Below are 21,030 nucleotides of genomic sequence, written 5' to 3'. Positions count from 1 at the left end.
TGATTTTTAACAAATGTGTAAAATGCAGTTTTGCACTGTCCAAGGTGGTGACATTAAATTGCCTAATTTATCCAATTAGCAGTAGTAGAAGAAGGAAAAAAAGTGTTTAAACCAATGAACCAAATCTTAAAAAAGTAATAAAAACAAATACACTAGAAGAATGTTATTTTAACACCACTTACCACAGGTTTGGATTATCTTGTTTTGACTAACCAATGACCCAAAACCAAAAGAAACACAATTTATGACCTGAAGCAAAGAAAAGCAGATGAGCAAAATTACCATATGAACTAAATCATTATTGGCGTGTTTCCAGATTACTCACTTGTCAGCCTTTCACTTGCAGTCAGACACATTTTGAATGGAACAAAATGTATTATTAGTATCTGTCTGTCAAGAATCTGTCGATATGATACATAGCCCAATGTCCATATTTCTACCATGTTTATAGCTGTGAATGTAGAAATAAAAAATGACATGCAATTTATGTCCTGGAGATTTGCTTTTGACTTAATTTCAAAACTTAACTCCGAGAGCACTAGGATTTAATGTATGTTGCGGGCTAAAAAAAAATAGCCACAAACTTATGTCTTGCTGGATGATCTTCATAGGAAAAATATTATGCAGAAAAATTCTGAAAGTCTGAATGTGTGCATTATAATGTAGCTTTTGTTCGAGAGGCTCGGGAAATCCTTTTTTCTGTTTGTATTAGAGAACGCGGTTTTAATCAAACTGACAACTGTGTAGCATTGTCATATTTGGTGAGCACAAGGACTGAAACGTTTGCCCCTGTTACTTGAACTGCCACAGGTCACCAAACATTGCTTTCTTTTTGTTCACCCACACAAATTTTCCTCGGGCTTGGGGTCTCGTTCTGTGTGAGTCACACATCAGCGTTGCTCCGTGAAAAGCTTTGAATGAATAGCAGGGACTCGGCAGCAAGCCATGACAAGCATGTCATCTAAATACAGCATTGTTTTGAGATGGTGACATGATGCTCTCTGGGCATAACTGAAGGCTCAGAGATAATAGTTCTCTTCCTGCTTTAAATTACTGACAAGACTCACTGTTGTAACAATAGGTGACTTAATGGAATGTGCTGTCTTTCCTTTACAGATGTCTGTGGTGTCTACAGTTAATAATTTTCTTCTTAGATGTTTTTAGACAATAATTTCAACTGATTTCACCTGAAATCTTTGTAGAATCTGCACCTGTATAACTATTGTTACGCTGCAGTGAAACATTTTCTACAATACAGTCTTTTGTAAACATACTTAATAGGTCTTGGTTTAAGCAAACTGCTAATGTATGTCTACTATTCATTGGACGTTATCGTCTGTGCAAAGAAACATACTGTATGTACAAAATTTAAAGACACTCTGAAATTGTTAATTGAGACATTTTTGTCAGAATGAATTTACTGTTCTAGAAGGAAAGATATCAATGGCATACATCCAGTTATTTGATTAGCAGACCTAACACTGCCACTTCTTAGAGCCATGCCACTGTGTGGCTGACAAAAATACAGTAACAATCACATTTACTATGGGACAATTCAAACAGGTAGTATGGTGATACTGGTAAATGAATAAACTGCAATTGAAGTCTAATTGCTCCTGAGATCTATGTGTACATTTACCTCTAATTTTTATATTATATCATATTTTTAATTGAGGTTTGTTTCTAATTTTAGCTGAAACTGGACCTTGGATCTGGGGAGCAAGTGTTACAGTCTGACCAAGGAACCCAGCTCAACGACCTGGCCTGGCACTCTGTGGAGGTCCACCAGGTGCAGCACAACATCACCCTGACTGTAGACAAGAACTCTCACACGAGGGTAAAGATGCCAGGCTCCCAACATAATCTCAACATCTTGGATGGTCTCTATGTTGGAGGTTCAGGGGGCCTAGACAGACCTTATCTTCCCAGAGACCTGATTGGCTTCCGAGGCTGCATGGAGGATGTAGTCTTCAATGAGCATGACTTGCTGTCATCACTGAGGCCATATGCTGGATTTAAGAATATCCACGAGGTATCTTTAGGTTGCAGTCCCCAATTCTTTGCCACTGAAGAGGACCCTATCAGCTTCTTCAGCTCTAGGGCTTACATTTCTCTTCCATCCTGGAATACCCAACAAGAAGCCGTATTTGAGTGTGTTGTGCACACATCAGCCAAAGAGGGGATTATGTTGTACAATTCAGCCAGAGAGGGGGACTTTGTGGCTTTGGAGATTCAGGAAGGTTTGCCAGTGGCCATTGTTGGGAAAGCAGGAACCAAAATTGAACTTCGTTCTCTCACCTTCATCAATGACAAGAAATGGCATTCTATCAAGTTGCATTTCAGTTCCAAAAGCCTTGACCTAACCGTTGATGGAGAGATGGTGAAAAGTAGCATCAACTTTCGTTCAAAAGGGATTCAGCTCAAAGGTTATCTTTTTATTGGAGGTATAGATGACAGCACCAGATCAGAAGCCAGAAAAGTTGGACTTGTGTCTGTGTCTGGAAAGCGTGTCAGAGGAGGTTCCTTCAAAGGTTGTTTGAAGAACATTGAGGTTAGTGGAATGAAGATAGGTCTTTCTAATGCTTTGGTCACCAAGGATATCTCAGTAGGTTGTGAGCCAGAGAAAGAACCAGAACCATCAACCACAGTGAGTCCAACAGGGTCTCCAGGACCCCATTTTCACTTGGTGACACCGACACCGTCATTTCACATGTCTACCCTCGCAAGGGGTTTGGACAGCAGGTATGGCTCCAATTTTGTTCAGCTAAGGAACCTTGTGGTGCAGGAAGGTGGTCGGGCGTCTCTTGATGCCAAACACATTAAGATCCTCCTGGACTTCAAGAAGCTTGGCATTCGGCAGTCTCAGATTATGTTTCGAATTGTAGAGCAACCAATTCGTGGACAGATGAGGCTTGATGTGGATCAAGACCAGGAGGAGAACACCTTCAGCATGTTGGACCTTTGGCACGGACGAGTGATGTACATCCATGGAGGCTCAGAGGAACCGGATGATTTTTTTATGTTTTCTATTTATTCTAGCAGTAGAAAGCAAGTTCCTGATTATCTGAAGGACAACAAATTGCACCGTTATAACATTACTGTGACACCAACCAATGATGCACCTGAGTTGAGTCTCCCTGAAGGAAACCTCTTTGTCCTGTTGGAGAACTCAAAGAAACGCCTCACCACAGATGTTCTGAAGGCAACAGACATTGATAGCAGCTATAACGACCTTGTCTTCTCTGTACTTGGGAACATGAATGCCGACGCAGGATATTTGGAAATGGAAAACAAACCTGGCAAAGCAGTGACCTCATTCTCATATTCAGACCTGGAGGATCTGAGGGTGTGCTATGTTCACACAGGAGTTAGAAACTCAAGGATAGTTATCAGAGTTAGCGATGGGGAAAGGGTCAGCAACACTGTGGTTCTAAGGGTCATGGCTGTAGCACTGGAGTATAAGATTGCCAACAATACAGGTCTTGAGGTTATTCAAGGAGATGCATATATAATTAGTTCAAAGCATCTAGGAGTGCAAACCAATGCTGTGAAACAAATGGTTGACATCCGGTATGATATCATTGAACACCCTCAGTATGGAGAACTTCAAAGGCTTCACTCAAGTGGTGAATGGAGACCTACTGACTCATTTTCCCAAAGGCTGTTAGAAAAAGAACGCCTGAGGTATGTTAGCACTTTTCAAGATATCCAGACATCTAATGCCACTGATTACTTCAAGTGCAAAGTTAATGTGGCTGCAAGGGCGGCCACTGAAATACTCTTCTCAATTTCTGTGAAATGGGTGAAGTACCATCTAGTGAAGAATATTATGATAGACTTGGATAAAGTTAGAAAAGTAACGCTGGACTCTGAGCATATTTTTGCCACAGCGGAAGGTGTGGTCCTCTCAGAGGATGACCTTTATTTTCGGGTTCTCACCACCCCAAAGAAAGGGAAGCTCCTGCTTGACACCACAGCCTTGAGTAAGAACTCAACTTTTAGCCAAAGGGATGTTACCGATCTAAAAGTTCATTACGAGCTAGTTGATAGGCCTTTTGAAGATACAAGTGACAGGTTCAAATTTCAGCTGGTTTCCAAACACGCTCAGTCTCAAAACTATGATTTCCAGTTTTCCATTAAAGCCGATGTCAACAGCGTGTTTATGAGAAATGATGGACTCTCACTTCTGGAGGGAGAAAGTAAGCTTATCACAAAAGAGCATTTGTTTGCAGAAACTCTTAGCACAAAAGATTTGTACTACACAGTCATAAACGGCCCCAGTCATGGAAAGCTTGCCCGAATCAGCCAGTCGAATTCCAATGCTAGCTATGACAACATCTTAACCTTTAGTAATCAGGACATATTAGAGGAAAGGATCATGTATGTACATGATGATAGTGAAACAACTCAAGATGACTTTACTTTCATTGCCTCCATAACCCAAGGCTTCAAATCTTCCATTGCAGAGGATGACATTGGTTCTAAAGAAGGGATGTTTAACATATCTATTAATCTAGTCAATGATCATAAGCCTGTACGTGTTATTGATAAAGTTTTTCATGTCGTGCGAGATGGACAAAGGTTACTCACTGCAGAGGATTTGCTTTATCATGATGAAGACTCGGATTTTGATGATAGAGAGTTGATTTACACTCGCCGTGGAATCCCACTGGGAGACCTAGTTCTGGTTAATGATACAACCCATCGCCTGTTCCAGTTTCGACAGCAGGATCTGGAAGAAAAGCGGGTGTTGTTCATTCATAAAGGTGTGAGCACTGGCAGATTTGTTCTCTTTGTTTCGGATGGAAAACATTTTGTATCGAGCCTTTTGGACATCAGTGCACATGACCCTTTCTTAAAGGCTGAAAACAACACTGGTTTACTGGTTCAGAAGGGCCAGTCTGTCCCCCTGTCCACCAGTAATTTTAGTGTCATATCGAATCTGGACATTAGAGATGACCAAGAGGTTGTTTTCAAGTTGGATGAGGCTCCAAAGTATGGAGGACTTTATCTCAGTGACACAAAAATGAAGCTGTTCACACAGTCTGACTTAAAGAACGGACTAATCTCCTATCGACACAACGACAGCAAGCATCTGGCAGACTATTTCAACTTAACAGCGAAGGCTAAAGGTTTACAACTTAGGGTGATGATCAATGTGAAGGTTTACCTGGAAAGTCATCAGAGGCCACCCATTGTGTTGCATCACAACCTCTTACTGGTAGAAGAGGGAAAACCGGTGAGGATTGATGAAAGTAAACTTGAGGTGAGTTTGTTGTGTGAGAAATGTTAATGCAATTTTTGTTTCAGATCTTTCTCTTATCGCTGTAACCCAGTCAAGTTTGTGCTTATTTTCTATTAGCATTACATTTAACTCATTTTAAACCAGTATAATGATGTAATAAGAAGTATACTTATGATATGCACCATATAATTATATGCTTATTTCAGCATCATGTTTCATTAAAAATGTTTCAGGTATCCTGTTTTGGTAACAGGTGGTAAAATATATTTTATTAACACTATAAACCTACATTATTGTTATACTGTCCTGTGTTTTAAGGCTGCTGAAAGGTAAATAATTGAGTGTCGACCAGATTTTATTTTCATTTTTGCAGTGATGCCTTGTTGCATTTTGAGTAAAATGAAAACTTCACTTTGGTGACACAGGGAATATTCTAAATTTAACCACTGTCAATGTTTTTGTTTGTTTGTAGGTCACCCACGAGGACAACCTGCCATCTGAGATTGTATTCACAGTCAAGGTAGCCCCCTCTTATGGTTTTCTGCGGCGATTTGTTGAAGTGGAGAATCACTACATCGGAACCAAACATTCTCCCGTGAAGACATTTAACCAAGAGGACATTAACAAAGGGAACATTCAGTACATGCAGGCGGAGCCCAACAAAGTCAATGACACCTTTATCCTTGATGCCACCAACGGGGTCACTGATGTCGGCAACATTAGGATGTCTGTTGACATCATTCCACGTCTCATACCACTTCAGGTCTCAAATTTCACACTGAATGAGGGCGCCTCCAAGGCACTGACAGAGGATGTGCTACGAGTCACCAACCAGCACTTTTCAGGAATCAACTTCCTGTATACGTTGTCCGAGCCCCCACAGCACGGTCGCATTGAACACTCGAGACATCCTGGTGTGTCTATAACCTCTTTCACCAGGAGGCAGGTGAGACATCCTTAAAGACACACTGACACACTTAAAACTGCTTTGAAATTGTTTTATTGATGGATTAATAATTTGATTTAGTGAAGCAATAAAATCATTCAAGATCATATTCTCTATAGGTTTTATGACGTTTATGCCATTAACACATTGTTTTATTATAAATGTAATCCTTTAAACAAAAGGTTTGTGTCGTTTTAAAAGCTAAAAATGAACCTTTAGGGAACTACAGTACCTTTAAATACCAGAAACAATCTTTTTTCTTCTGTGTCTTTCTTCTGCTTGTTTGATGGCAACCCCTGTAAAGCAAGACCCTTACTTAAAGTACATATAAAGGCTTATTCTAAGTTAAGGAAAGCCATAGTCTTTTTATTTAAACGTATTACACTAATACACGTAGTATATTGAATTTCTGCCAACAATCCCTCCTAAATGTCACACACTGCATTTTAAGTTTTAGCCTAAATCATCCAGAATCTCATGGCCTTGATTATTGTTATGCTATTCCCTTTTTAATTTCAGAAAGTTAACAAAGCAAGAATGTGTTTTGTTTTTAACTCTGTGTGTTGCACCACATAGTGTCTCTACTCTAGTATGTGGGAATATAGTGACTGACATGTGTTTTGTTCTCTTGCATTTTGAATACATCTTTCAATGATCTCCCACCAGGTGGAACATGAATTTATTTACTACGTCCACGACAGCAGTGAAACCTTGGCTGACAACTTCACTGTGGTGGCCAATGACTCAGGTCTGAGGAAGCAGAGTGCAGCACAGACCGTGTACATCCAGGTTACAGCTGTCAATGACGAGCCTCCTGTTATTACAGCCAACAGGGTCCTCAGGGTGAGTCTGCACTGCTCTATATTTAAACTCTTGACTTTTTTTTGCACCGTGTGGCACCATAGCTTACTGTCAGATGCTTTTCATGTGGACATTCTTGCAAGTTGCCATAGCTGGCTGGCTGCATGAGGGAAAGTATGTTTGCTATGTGGAGGAGGGTCCAGGGTGGCGGGCAGCACAGACCACACGTCCTTTGAAATGCAGTGTGTATCGAAAGTGCCTGCAACATGTGTCGTGTTGACATGTCAAATTTAGAACTAATTATTGTACCACTAAAATATACTGCTGCTTTTAAGTGAGTTGCTATTGTATATTTGAGTCTGCGTTGACTGGAAAATAGATTACAATTATTGTTGGCTTTGCTTTCTATGTTGAATTAGAATAACAAAGACACGCAGGAATTAAACAAACCTATGATCTTCTTGCTGGGAATGTGGTGATGGATTCAATCCATTCCAGAGCATCATAGTGTTGAATGGCGTAATGGCATAGCCTGTAAATAGGATCCACTGTGACTGTATGACCTGAATTCAATTCTGATTGCACGGCATCACGACTCCTAAATCCTAAAGATGCTTTTACCGTCCCAATCGTAAGAGGCATTTTTGCTTTTATACATTGTCACATGTGAAGTGTATGTGAACAGTAAATTAGACTGATGTTGTCATGTGTATTATGTTCACTCAGCAGTGCTGAGTTGCAGTCTATCAGCTTTGGTTGGCTCGAGTTGGGAGAAGTCCAGGTGGAAAAAGGGGCTGAAGTATGAGCCTCTATTGTTGTGCGTTGCTTTGCCCCAAATGCCTCAAATTCCTTTTTGAGTCCTGCAGATTTGACGAGCGTCTGCAATTTACTGCAGTGAAGGACGTGAACAAATACAATTCAGAAACACAAACAAAATATTTGAAATTTTTGGTTTTTGAATTCAGAATTTTAGGTTGTTTCCAAATGTGACCATATCTCATTATTATATGTCGTTCCATGTTACATGGAAGGTCAGGTTTTCAGTATTCTCAGTGTCCACAAGGTGGCTCTCTGCTACTGCACATCATGCTGTTGCTTAGGGTGTGGAGGGTTTTCTTACAAGGAAGGAAGTTCTTACAATGACAGTCTTGTTTGTGTGTTTTCTTATTAAAACAGCCGTGAGTTAATAATATAAGTGCTCATCAGATTGTATTTGTGAGTGTCATAAGGATTATTGTTACATGTTGTCTAAGCTTGACACAAGCTGAAGAAGAAGCCCTTTAATTACACAAAAAGAATGTTTGTCTTAACTATGCAAATCATACATTTTATGGAAAAATACTGTAAAATAAACAACACACACAAGAATTACAATCATTTTTTTTTATTATTATTATTTAAAATAATCTTACCATTACACCAACAAACTGAGAGCAGGACTGACAAATATTTGTATTTAAGCTGCGAGTAATATGGTCACATTTTGTCAAGAGTCTTTATCTTTCATGACCAGACAACAAGAGGGAGGCTTTAGGTGGAGCTACATGAGAGAAAAGGGCCATCAATCAGCTCAGGAAATATACATTAACACAGTATTTTAGTAGAGATAGTAGATCAAAGATGTACAGTAAGTGTGGTGAGATTTGTTTTATTTAAACTGAACTGTCTCCGTCACTAAAGCTGCCATCTGAGCAGACGAGCACCCTGTCACGTCTGAGAGATTGATTTTCATTCTAAAGGGCTGTTGATGGCATGTGTCCCTCCTTTGAGTCTGGGGAAATCACGCTGATGCTGATTGTCAGACCGATCCTGCTGCGACTTCCTCTGTGTTCTTGGAATTTTAGTCATTTCCCGCTTTGAGTAATACTCATGCTCACATTTGTGGCAAGTGTTCATGTGGGCAGAGAGGGTGTGGGACTGATGCGGTGTGGCTTGGAGGTGATCATTGAAAAAGTGACCCATCATTTGCTTCTGAAACACTTAAATCCTCTTATCTATCAATAAATAAAGCTAGTGTTTATAGCCAATACTGTAATTAACATGACCAATAATTTAATTTGGACTGCATGGAATGGTCTGCCCTGCCTCAGCTCTCATAGAACATCACAACAAGCTGGTGAGGCATGAGGAGAAATGATAACCATAAATAATGATAACCAGTCTTCATACTGTTTTTACTGTGTTTTTATAATGCACCTTTTATTATTATCTTATTGTAAGACTAACTTGGACAGTTAAATTATTCTTCTTAGTCTTCATTTAGATTGTATTTTGTGCATTTAGATTATATTAGATACAATATTTTTCTTGTCTATGCTGCTGTAATGGTTCAATTTCCCCCTCTTTATCGTTATCTAAATTAGCAAGGAAGAATTTCCACCGCAGACACCAGCTTTCTGGATTTGACAGAATTTGACAAGAGAGCCAACTCATGGCCTGTTTTGTATTAGTTTGGACCCTTATTTCAGCAAGTTTATTTAGTTCTCTTAGTACTCACTTCTCTTCCCTGTGAAGTGCAGTTCTGCACCAGAGACATTTCTCACTTTCGTTTTCACAGAGCCGTAGTGAGAAGCTGTGAGTATAAATACTGTGAAGTTTGTGTGAGTGAATGGTGAGACCTCACGTCTCCCCCCTGCATGTCAAATGCTTCTTATCTTCTGGCTCCTCGTGTCACCTACTAAAATAAATGAATATTACCGACCAGTGATGGGGACGAGATCCCCTATGCCGAGTCCGATTCAAGACCGAGTCTTTGAAGGGTCGAGACCGAGTCGAGACCGAGTCGAGACCGAGTCGAGACCGAGTCGAGACCGAGTCGAGACCGAGTCTGTTGGTTTTCAAATACAGTCGAGTCCGAGTCAAGACCGAGTCTTTGAGGAAGCAAGTCCGAGTCGAGACCGAGTCCTTTAGGAGTCGAGACCGAGTCGAGACCAAGACCATAAAAACATGTCATGGTCGCAAGTTCGATTCCACCCCTGGCTAATTGTACTTGATTCCATTGTAAGTCGCTTTGGATAAAAACATCTGCTAAATGACATGTAATGTAATGTAATGTCAGTTTTCATATTTATGATTTAGTATCACCCCAGTTAATAATCAACAGTTAGGCCTACAGACTAAGCTAGATTGGGAATTGTTTAGAGGAGCAGTCTTAACGTCTTAATATGGACTATGCTTTTACTATCATTAAAAAAATCCCTACCACATGCATCATCTTCTGCCTCTTTTTATAAACCGCTTCAACAGTGCTGCTCTGTCATCAACATGTTAAGCCCACCCTGACTTTTTTAATCATAGTTAGGACATAACATGAACATAAAAAAATGCGTTGGTCTCGAGGACTCGGTCTAAAATTACGAGTCCTTCTCCTCCCACTGTGGTCCGAGTCCGAGTCAAGATCGAGTCTTTGAAGGAACGAGTCCGAGACGAGTCAGAGAAAGCAGAAATCGATCTCGAGACCGGACTCAAGTACTACATCACTGTTACTGACTCTCTGTAGTCTTCTGGAGTTTGTATGGGTCACAAGAAAATGCTGTGGTCCATGTCCTCCAACCAAATTAAATATGAACATCATCATTTTGTTGAAATGTGACTTCAGTTAGCGTCTTGTCTCCCCATCTTAAAGATCCTCAGAGAGGGAAAGATCAGCTCTTTCTGGTGGTCATTTATGTGCTTTTCTTCTGTATAATATCTGTGCAGCAGACAGTAGGTGCTAAAAGTGCTGCTCCTGAGGTGCTTTTATAATAAATACTGAATAAAATATACATAATGATAAATGAACTCTTGTATCCTCCAGACTTACGTTGGAGCAAATTTTTACCATCAATGGAGGAGGTCTTTTGTGTTTCACCCCATTCTTCACTTCTCAGTATAGAATGCTCTTAAAACCTTCATCATGAGTCACATCAAACAAAACATCACCCGGAGATCTGTTCATGCACAGTATCATGCCGGTGACACCTGTTTTCCCACGTCCATCTATCCAGGTTTGGGTGTCCTCCGTAACGGAGATCAGACCAGAGGATCTGAAAGTGCAGGACCTGGACAGTCCACTAGAGGAGGTCCACTTCATGGTGACCCCACCGAGCAATGGACACCTGGCACTGAAGAGTGCCCCCATGAAGGCCGTGCTCAACTTCACCCAGGCACACATAGACCAAGGACAACTGCTGTTTGTGCACAAAGGTAAACTGTGTTTGTCTCTCAACAACTGGATTAATGGGAGAGTTACATCAGGGCATTCGCTGTAAAAATCTCTGCCAAATAAAATATGCGGATTATCTGCTATAGTGACCCCTAGAGAGAGAGAAAGAACTTAGAGTTTTCTACAACCAGCTCAAAATAAAACACAAGAGAAACTGGTGGAGCAGGAGAATAAGCTGTTACACTTAGTAAAATAAGTAGGATTGATAGTTAAAGACATCAACAGACACAAAAAAAACTGTAAAAGTGATGTTAAAATGTAACATTCCTAAGCTATTTTCCAGATTGATATTTAAAAAATGCAATATAAATGATGCCGGGCTAAAATTCAGCACTTAAATTATGTTATTCCACAAGAATGTTTGACTTAACTAAGCAGCTGGTATATGTGTCCATTACTAGAATTTATTGCCAAATGTAATTTCCCTGTGTTTTTAAAGTAAACATATTATTATTGTTCCTTTTTTATCCACTAGATGTTGCTGTTGTTGACGATTCCTTTGGTTTGCCCTGTTCAGACAGACATACAGACAGACAGACACAACTTTATTAATCCCTTTGGGAGGTTCCCTCGGGGAAATTAACAGCTCCAACATCCACACACAGCACTGTTAAAATTAGAGTCACACTTTACAGGAGACTGGAACGATAAACACCCAAGGTACCAAACACCATAAAATATAGAATAAAATATAGAATAGAATAGAATAAAATAAGATAAAAATAAAAATGTTCATGTCTGTCTACAGCAAAACTATCAAGTTCTGAATTGCCATTAGACCTCACATGACTTGAAACGTTCGTAGTGAACATTTATTAAAGGAGCAGTGTGTAATATTTAGTGGCATCTTACAGAGACTTTCTTCTTCTTCCTTCCTCTCATGTGTGGAGGAGAACCTACAGGGACCTTGAGTCAGAAAAAAGCCAGTGTTTAGTTTGTTTAGTGGGATTTTAAATAAAGTGTTGGGGGATTTTCGCATTGGAGCATTAAATGTAAAATAAAAACTTAAGACTTAAGGTAAAGAAAACACAATAAATGTGGTGTTGCATGGGGATTAGACATTAAAAACACTAGTGTGAATGTCGTATTTATTTCGGGAAACATGACTGAATCTTACATTCTGAGCTTTTTTAAGCAACACTTACTTAAAATAACAGCTTTAAAATAATTTTTATGGGTCACCGACCATTGAATGGTGCCTCTTTCATTCCCGCTCCGCACACTGAACCTCTCCTGTGTTAGTGTCAGTAGGTTGAGCCGACAGAAACACTGTGAGTAGTGTATGGCTTCAAGAAAGGGTTAAACTTCCAGAATCAGGCAGAGACTAATCACCTGATTTTAGTGCGTGCGTGCGTGCGTTCGTGCGTTCGTGCGTGCGTGCGTTCGTGCGTGCGTGCGTGCGTGCGTGCAAATCAGAGACTGGAATACACAACAGATACACACTGTGTATCCAAAGAGATTGAGAAAGAACCAGAGGGAAATACTCTATGTCATGAAAGCTATGTGTTTTTATGCATGAGTGTAGATACTTTTGCATTAACTTTAGCACAAATATCTTGGTGCATATCATATGTACTGTTTTTTTCTCCCTCAGTCCAAAGACAGGCATTAAGGTAAACTAGAGACACTGACTTGCGTCTGAGGGCCAGGTCACATGCATTTACATGTACGCGGTTCCATTCATACTATAAAGAGGGTTCACATCAGTCTAGTGTTACATGTTACATTGTGCTACAGGGAGCGAGCACAACTCTAATTTCAAATTCGAGTTGTGCTAGCAGTCGTTTGCATAGGAAATGGGCAGATGATGAAACTTAGAAACTATTCTCCAACAAACGTTAATGTGGGTCATATGCAGGAATTATGACCCATAGGTACATTTTTAATATAGGCGCCCCTAGAGGAAGAATAAATAACAGCAATCTGGTATTAGTGTGATCGACACAAGTTGGATTCCAATGTTTGACTTTTACACAAGATACCACGTGACACAGAATCTTTTTTTATATCATTGTCTATAACTTACTGTCAAGCCCTGTCTTATTTCTTTTTTTTTAGTCCTAACGCTAACCTCAATAACACTTTGTCGTATTCAGGAGTTGACCAAAACGACTCATAATTACGTTTCAGTTGGAGGTATTTATTGGAAACTTAACTTACGCAAACCCTAGCGAACGCCTGTGTACATGCAAACTTCAGTATGACCCGGCCTTCAGTGTGAATGTTTTGTTTGTTAGTCCTGTGATGGTCTCGTGAACTAGTATCCACGTCGTACCCTGTCTCCCTCCAAACGTCAGCTGTTATTGGCTCCAACTCCCTCGGTGACACTCAGGGGATCAGCGGTTGAGATAATGGGTGGATGGGCTTTTGTCCAGCTCTTCATCTGACTTTACACTGTCTAGAGCCTCTGGTGGAGCAGCTTCCATCATGATTTTGCTTCTCATGCAAGAGTATCACTGAGTCAAAGTGTCTTTAAAAGACTTGTCTTAAAAGATCAAACTTGTGATTTGATTGTGCAGATAAAGTAAGATAAAGTTCTCCTTTAAACCCAGTCCTAGTCAAGACTGACTGGGAGCCAGGTTGGGAGTGATATTACCTGAAACTCTATAAAATGGTAGATAAGATCTGTCAACGGTCTCAGGTCATTTTTCCGCTGACTCCTCTGATTCATATCTGCTCTCATTGCCTGTACTTGCACAACTGACACTGTTGTAATAATGGTATGAAAGGTTTACACCCGAACCTTTTGCTGAAGCGTTTCCCTTTCTTTCAATGTACACACACGTCTACACAGAGGTAGACAAATGATTTTAAATGAGTAGTCACTTATTGACTTAGAATAATAATGTTGAGCTTGCTTTGCAGTTTTTCTCGGGACCATTATCAGGACTGCTGATCGGTTACTTTTATTCTGTAGAAAACAGACGCAGCTGATTTGTTCATTCGCTCACGATGAAGTATAAACAAAGAGATTCTCATGTATTTGTTTTTAGTCCGTGCAAAATACAGTAGGCAGCAGCTGACCTCATGACAGTTTTATTTGTTAATTTCCTTCTCTGCTTCTTGTGTTTTGTTTGTTTTTCAGGTGCCATGTCTGGAGGATTCAACTTTCAAGTCAATGATGGTGTGAATTTCACCCCCAGGCAGATCTTCAGCATCACGGCCAGAGCCTTAGTACTCAATCTAGAGAAAAACCGTCCACTCAAGGTGTTTCCAGGTAAATCATAATGGCACTTTTCCACTACATGGTCCCAGCGTGACTGGACTCAGCTCGCCTTGCCTCGGCACGGCATGGTTATTTTCCTTTTCCATTAGCGAGAGTACCTGGTACCTGCTCTGGCGAGGTCCCAAGCAAGCTGAGCCGATACTATGCGTGACGTCGACAGACTGCAGCCCACTGATTGGTCAGAGTGTCGTCACATGAAGAGGCACGAGCAAGACATCCGATACAAGAATCAAAGCGAACAATGCCAGACTGTAGATAAGTTAAGAAGACTTAAAAATCCTGAAAACTCGGTTAATCTACAACATTTAGCACAGATCTAAAATCTCATCATTTACCAGAGGAGTCCGGTGTATTTAGCAACAGCACTTCCAAAAGCCTGTGAGCGCGAGCGACAAGACGCATCACAACCCCTGCCGCTGTATTTCAGATCAGTGACTGTGTCTGTGCACCGGTCATGCGCGAAAATGCTCAACGATTCTATGAACAAATCTTTTTAATGAACTGATTCTAATGATTCAGTTAAATGAAAACAACTGCTTTACAAGTCACTAGTCACTAGTTTGTGCGTGTGTGTCGCGTATAAAACAAAGTCACAGCAGTTTCGTGCAGCCGTGCTGTGATGACTCCGCCCACGTTGAGCGGTATTATATTGTAATGGAAAACCAACCAAACCATGTAGAGTCGAGCCGAGCCGGGACCATGTAGTGGAAAAGCAGCATAAGCCTGGAGTTATTCTAAAAATAACAACTTACACTGAAAAGAAATATCCAGCCACATGTCCCCGTTCTGTTCTCCCTATCCAGCTCCAAAACAAAAGACTTTTTTTTGTTTTGAGTTTGTCATCTCCTAAAATGTATTATAACTGTATTTTATTTTTAGTTTTAACTATGTTATTCAAACTGGAGTAAGTAATTGGGGGACTATTTTCAGTTGCATATTAGCACACATTTGGTCTTTCAGTAAGTATTATATATACAGCAGTATTGTCACACACTAACACTGTGTCAGGCTGCCAAAATAACTCTGATGAAGAAACTATAAACTGCTTCCTCAAAGTAGGTGAAAGCAGCAGATTGTGTTGTATCTCACTCACCAACTGACAGAAACCCTTGTTAAAAGGATCTATTATTAACCTTAAGCGAGAAATGTATTTTTCTCAGTTTTAGTGTGCAGTTTTGTGCGTCCAAGACACCTTTTATGTAGTGAATATTCAAGCACTACTTCCTCTGCCTGGAATTCCTCAGTTCCTTTTCCATCATCCAACTCATTCCATTACCTGAATACCAGACTGGTGATGTTTTGGATGTACCGCATGCTACTTAACACCGAGGAGTTTAAGAATAGTCTGGCTGTGGTCTGTATCTGCAAACACATCACAGGCTTTTTCTTCCAGTTGTCTGGTTTGTGTCTTAGTGGGAAAGGATATTGTGTGGGCAGCAAATTGCCAACTGGCATGCTCTGCTGAGCTTCCCAGCCACAGGGTGAGAGTGGACTTGAAAAGCTGTGCCACTGTCTGTCTGAGGCAGCGCTGTTTGTGCTTTGTGCCAGGCAGGGCAGGGAGAGGGGGGGGGGGCGGCTTTATCTGACAATGAAGGGATCTGATGGGGGTGAGGGGTGGAAGGGTTAGGGTTAGAAAAACCTTTCACACTGTGGAGGGGAGATGAATGTTTTTCTGCTTCCTTGCAAAATCCTCAAACGTGCACTCCTCACTAAATGGTTGCATATGCCACATTGAGGAAACCTGTGTTCATTCAGGCTCTTCTTAAAGTTACACTTCATAACTTTTCAGGATTTTGTTGTAGTTGTTGATGTTATTGTTTTGCCACAGAGATGATGTAACATCATTTGTATGCTGCATCTTTCATCTTTTTGAGAAAAGCACTTTACTTCTGAAAATTCATGGCCTCTTTTTGTGCTTTTAGTTGTATTAGCATGCAGTTTGCATCTAAACGTTACTTTACTTAGAAAGAGAGAGAGTTGTGTGGAGAGGCTTAACCGTTTAACAACGAGCGTATTGCAGACGACACATTTGCGCATTTACAATACCATAATTACGCAGTGGTTTGTGCTTTTGGAACAATTCCATTTTCTGAAAGCTGTGAAAGTTGTGGTTATTACAGTAATTTCACTTGCGCTGTTGCAGGAAGCTGGCAAATCAGCGTCTTTGTCACCAGAGAGGAGAGAGTTGGAAAAACGTACATAGTTTCCATTTTTTGGCCTGTTTTTGTACATTGAGACTCACACAAATGTTATTTAAAATATGTTTTATACTGTTCAAATTTCAAATTTAACACGCAAAATCTGGTGTTCATGTACAACTACAGTGTTTTTTTTCGATATGAAACTTTTTCTTTTTCTTCATTTTAAACATTTTTTTTTAACATTTTGTACATTTTAACATTGTAAATAACTGCCAGATATTGAGAGTTATTCTGGAAAAATGGGCAAAAGCACTTAACTCACAGGACATTTTCTGGCCCTTTTATGGTTAAAATAATAATAAAAATCTTGACAGACTTTTTTAGGCTTATGTGTTAAAGGGTTTATTACAGGGGTCTCAGACATGCGGCCCTCCCAGTCTATATCCTGTGGCCCTGCACTTATTTTAAAATGATAATGAAAACTGGCCCAAACTGACCAACAATTATACATTAGGTTATATTTTAATCATATTTAATCATTTAAAAGCTTGTCTAGTGTTTTACTATTGTCTACATGTTATTTTGATTTAATGTCTGTTTTTGTTGTTTTACAGATTCATTTTGCATCATGAATGTGTTTGTGAACAACATATAAAAACAAACACTTGACCCCCTCCTGACCAGCCTAGAAGTTCACTGCCCCCCAGGTCTTTTTGAGTTTGAGGCCCCTGGTTTGTCATGTAATGTAACAAGCTTTGTTTTTAGTGAAAATGTAAGCACTGCAGTTTCAACTACACCTTATTTTCTTATATAATGTTACTTGGCCAAAATATAAATATAAAGACAGTGTAATGTCCCAAAATAACGAACAGATTCCCAAATCTGTTGGATTGCTTTGATGGATACAGGCCATGTTTTTAGATTGGTGTTCCCAATGGGGAAAACAGCGAGTGCTGTGGCACCGTGAGCCCAGCAGCTGTATGAAACTGTAAAGATGCAGATCTTACTGTCGGCTGTTTGAAAGCTAAGCAAACAGTTTATGAATGAGATGCACATATTCATGTAGGCCCAGGGTGTGCTTACACTCACGTTCTTCTCCAACTCCTAAACCTATGTTGACTGATACCACTGTGGAAAATCTGCTTGTGCTCTATAAACCCAGACAGTGTGTACACACAGAGGAGTCCTGTCTGTACTGATGGCCTTATACTGTACGTGCATTCACTACACATTCATGTTTTACACGGTGGTGCGAATAACTGAGGCTTGTCAATGCAGGTGACAATGTTTATAACCTTTTATTCAGAGGATGATGCCTCTAGTGTGGTATCGTATCGTCACAAATTGCTGTTAAGCAAGCTTGCTTATCTTCTCTTCAAATTTGATGTCTGCAAATAAAATATATTACGTTTTAAAATGTTAAAAGTCAATGTTATGTATAAATTGTAGGAGGTATACTGTAATCAGAGCGTACTAAGTTTCAGACGGTATTATTTGTAGTTTCTACATTTCTAAAGTCAGTGTTAAAATGTATATATTTAAAGATTCTATCTAAATATTCCAGTGAATAAATAGTGTATCTATGTATGTATACCTCAGTCTGTATCGGTGTACTTATTGTTAACCCTTAGAGTTCCAGCGGCACGGATGTGTTATGATTCATTTTATATCACATTTTTAGTCAAATATCAATAATAGTTTTTCCTTTCTTTTTGTTCATAAAAACAAGCCAAGTGAACTTTGAACTGTGACGTATTTCCAAATTTCACAAATTAAATACAATTTTAAACATTTTTAATACTTTTTGCTCAGGTGTGTTTTATATAGTTCGTCATAAAAAATGTTCCCATCAGATTGTCTAGGTTGTGCTGGAAAAAAGGATATAAGGTGCTATAGTGCACATTCTTATACCCTCTGTATATTCTGTATGTTTAAATATAGTAATGGAAAACCTTGGACGGAACCTTGGGTTCTAGGTCAAAGTTTTACCTGCTCTGGTCAAATGCTGCATCCATGGACCATTCACACCTCATCAAGTAAATCCATTAGGTTTTTATCAGCCTTGTCTTTTGCTTTATCGACCCTGTCTGTGACCTGACGAGGCCCATTAGAGTGAGCTGTTCGTAGGTGTCCGTGCTCACTGGTTGAGCTCTAGGCCAATAAACATTTTAGCATGCAGCGGTGAGATACATTGCTCTCAGTAAAATGTACATATACAAGAAACCCTTGTCTACCATGCACTTAATGAATATGATGAATTTCACTGTGCTTTGACCGCTCTTTCAATCGATGCTGTCCATCTTTCGTCACACAATCTTCACACTGGCAACAGGACTATGGGAATCCATGTTAATCCATCTCACAAGGAAAATAATGTCTCATTAGTGAGGCCCTGTTATCATGCATATGTTTTTCCCTATTGGATGATTGATGTGTGTGCTGATCCACTTTTTAATTTCTTGTATAACTTGTATGTGTAACAGCACAGAGCATTTTGGATAATGTCTGCAGTGCATCTCAAATTGTATGCATCAAAGGATTCTCGCCCTAAATATTCCAGTTTATGTTTGAGTCACGATGTGAATTTGTCTCTTCTCTGTTTTTTTGTCTTGACAGACACAGTTTCACGATCAATTATCCAAGACGTTTGTTCAGGACTTTTGTCTATAAATCTCATGTCTTTCCCGCAGGCTCTTCTGCACTCATCACAAATGAAAGTTTACAAGCGGCGACCAACGACATCAGCAACACCTCCAGTCGCACCATCGCGTACAGTGTGATCCGGCATCCTAAACTGGGGCGGCTGGTGATGAAGCGGCCTGATAATTCAACCGTAGACATCTCCACTTTCACACAAGACATGGTGAGTGACCACTTGGCACCTATTTTAAAAACCTACCTATTGGTTGTAATTCCTGCATATGAACCAAAGCTGCGTTTTGTTGGCGGACAGTCTCTTTAAAATAAATTAAAAAACAACAACAGGGGATGAGAGCTACCAGATTATATATCAGACTTCTTCCATTCTCTGGGAAGTTTCCAGGTTTCCACTGTATGAATAATAAATTGAATAATAAATATTTTGCTTCCTCATTATGTGAGATATTGACTTAGATATGTGTGCTGAGGGGTATTTCTCATGGTTGTCTGACATGTTTGATGCTTTATGCGCTTTATTTAATGCTGAGCCATGCAGATTTAAATGAACAAAAACAAAATCTTAAACATACTGCGATTATGTCTTTCAGTTGATTGAAGCACTTAAGAAATTGCCAATCTGCTGCTGTTGCACAAATGTGTTTGTGTCGTTGGTGTTTCTGTACCTCAGGTGGATCGGAAAGAGGTCTTATACATTCAAACCCCCATTGAGTCCGTGGGCTGGGAAGCCATGGACACCATGACATTCTCTGTAGCATCACCACCTGCTTCTCTCGACAACCAGATCTTCAAAATAGACATTTCCTACGAGAATACTGGACCTGAGCACAACACAGTCCTGCTTGCAAACACAGGTATGAACATGAATTCATTATGCTTCTCTACAGTATTTAAGCTATATGTTATTAGCGTCGTAACACACTCTGCCACACTGATGCATTGGTTTATTGACCAGACTGGCTTTAGTTTATATTGATTTATTACAAAGGGCTGGGTCATACTCTCTGTGTCCACATGTCCACAGAGGTCTGCTAGGGTACGTGTGACTTACTTTCCATCATCCTCTCACAACAATTTCACCACTCAACACCAGTAGGTGGCACACGGGTCAAAAGAGACAACAAAGAAGATGTTGCCCATCGAAAACTTGCTCCTCAATAAAGGCTGTGATATAATTCCACTTACATAGCACACACTGCATTGCGCATCACATATCGCAAACCCTGGTGTAGTCGAGCGCCAGGGTCCTGTTGTATCCCACTTCACCATCGGGTGGCGGTACAAGTCTGGACGCAGGGTATATGATGCATTCCTACCAAAGAAGAAGAGAACAATGCTACAGCTCCGTCGGACATGTCTGGTTCGAGCGGCTCACAGCTGCAAGGCCCGTCAGGCAGGGGAGTGTCAGCTAGTTCGAGGGTCGCTGGGTCAAGGCTCGGGTGACACTATCCTTGGCAACTACTTCTGTTGTCGAAATGGTTTTTCTGCTTGGTGAGCGGGGTTTATACTCCAGCTACCAGTTGGGTGGAAATTCAGTTTGTGCATGCGCTGTTCACACACACCCAACGCGGTCTTTGCGTGACCCAGCGCGCACCAGAAGTATACTAGGGCCTCAATCCGTGCTTAAATAATACAAGGAAATGCAAATAAAGGCAAACTCCTGGTGAGAAATTTGCACTACCAAAATGAAATGTGAGATTGCGCACACGTGTAGAATACTAAACTGACACAAACCCTCATTTTAGTTAACAGTATCACAACTACGCACGTATTGGAATGTGAAGCCACTCTCTGTAAATGCAGAACACA

The 21,030-nt window shown here is 40.2% G+C and overlaps 1 protein-coding gene across 1 annotated transcript in view; it reads left to right on the top strand.

The window, feature by feature from the left end:
• Positions 1-21,030, top strand: part of cspg4ba (chondroitin sulfate proteoglycan 4ba) — a 31,057-nt gene that overhangs the window by 6,205 nt on the left and 3,822 nt on the right. Inside the window, exons 3-9 of the mRNA XM_058636627.1 lie at positions 1,694-5,266; positions 5,718-6,191; positions 6,858-7,034; positions 10,979-11,177; positions 14,282-14,413; positions 19,254-19,426; positions 19,892-20,075. Of these exons, the coding sequence (XP_058492610.1) occupies positions 1,694-5,266; positions 5,718-6,191; positions 6,858-7,034; positions 10,979-11,177; positions 14,282-14,413; positions 19,254-19,426; positions 19,892-20,075 (4,912 nt within the window). The remainder of the gene's footprint in view (positions 1-1,693; positions 5,267-5,717; positions 6,192-6,857; positions 7,035-10,978; positions 11,178-14,281; positions 14,414-19,253; positions 19,427-19,891; positions 20,076-21,030) is intronic.

This window comes from Solea solea, chromosome 8 (genome assembly GCF_958295425.1).
Source record: "Solea solea chromosome 8, fSolSol10.1, whole genome shotgun sequence".
Lineage (NCBI taxonomy): Eukaryota > Metazoa > Chordata > Actinopteri > Pleuronectiformes > Soleidae > Solea > Solea solea.
This window is presented reverse-complemented; position numbering and strand designations above follow the sequence as displayed.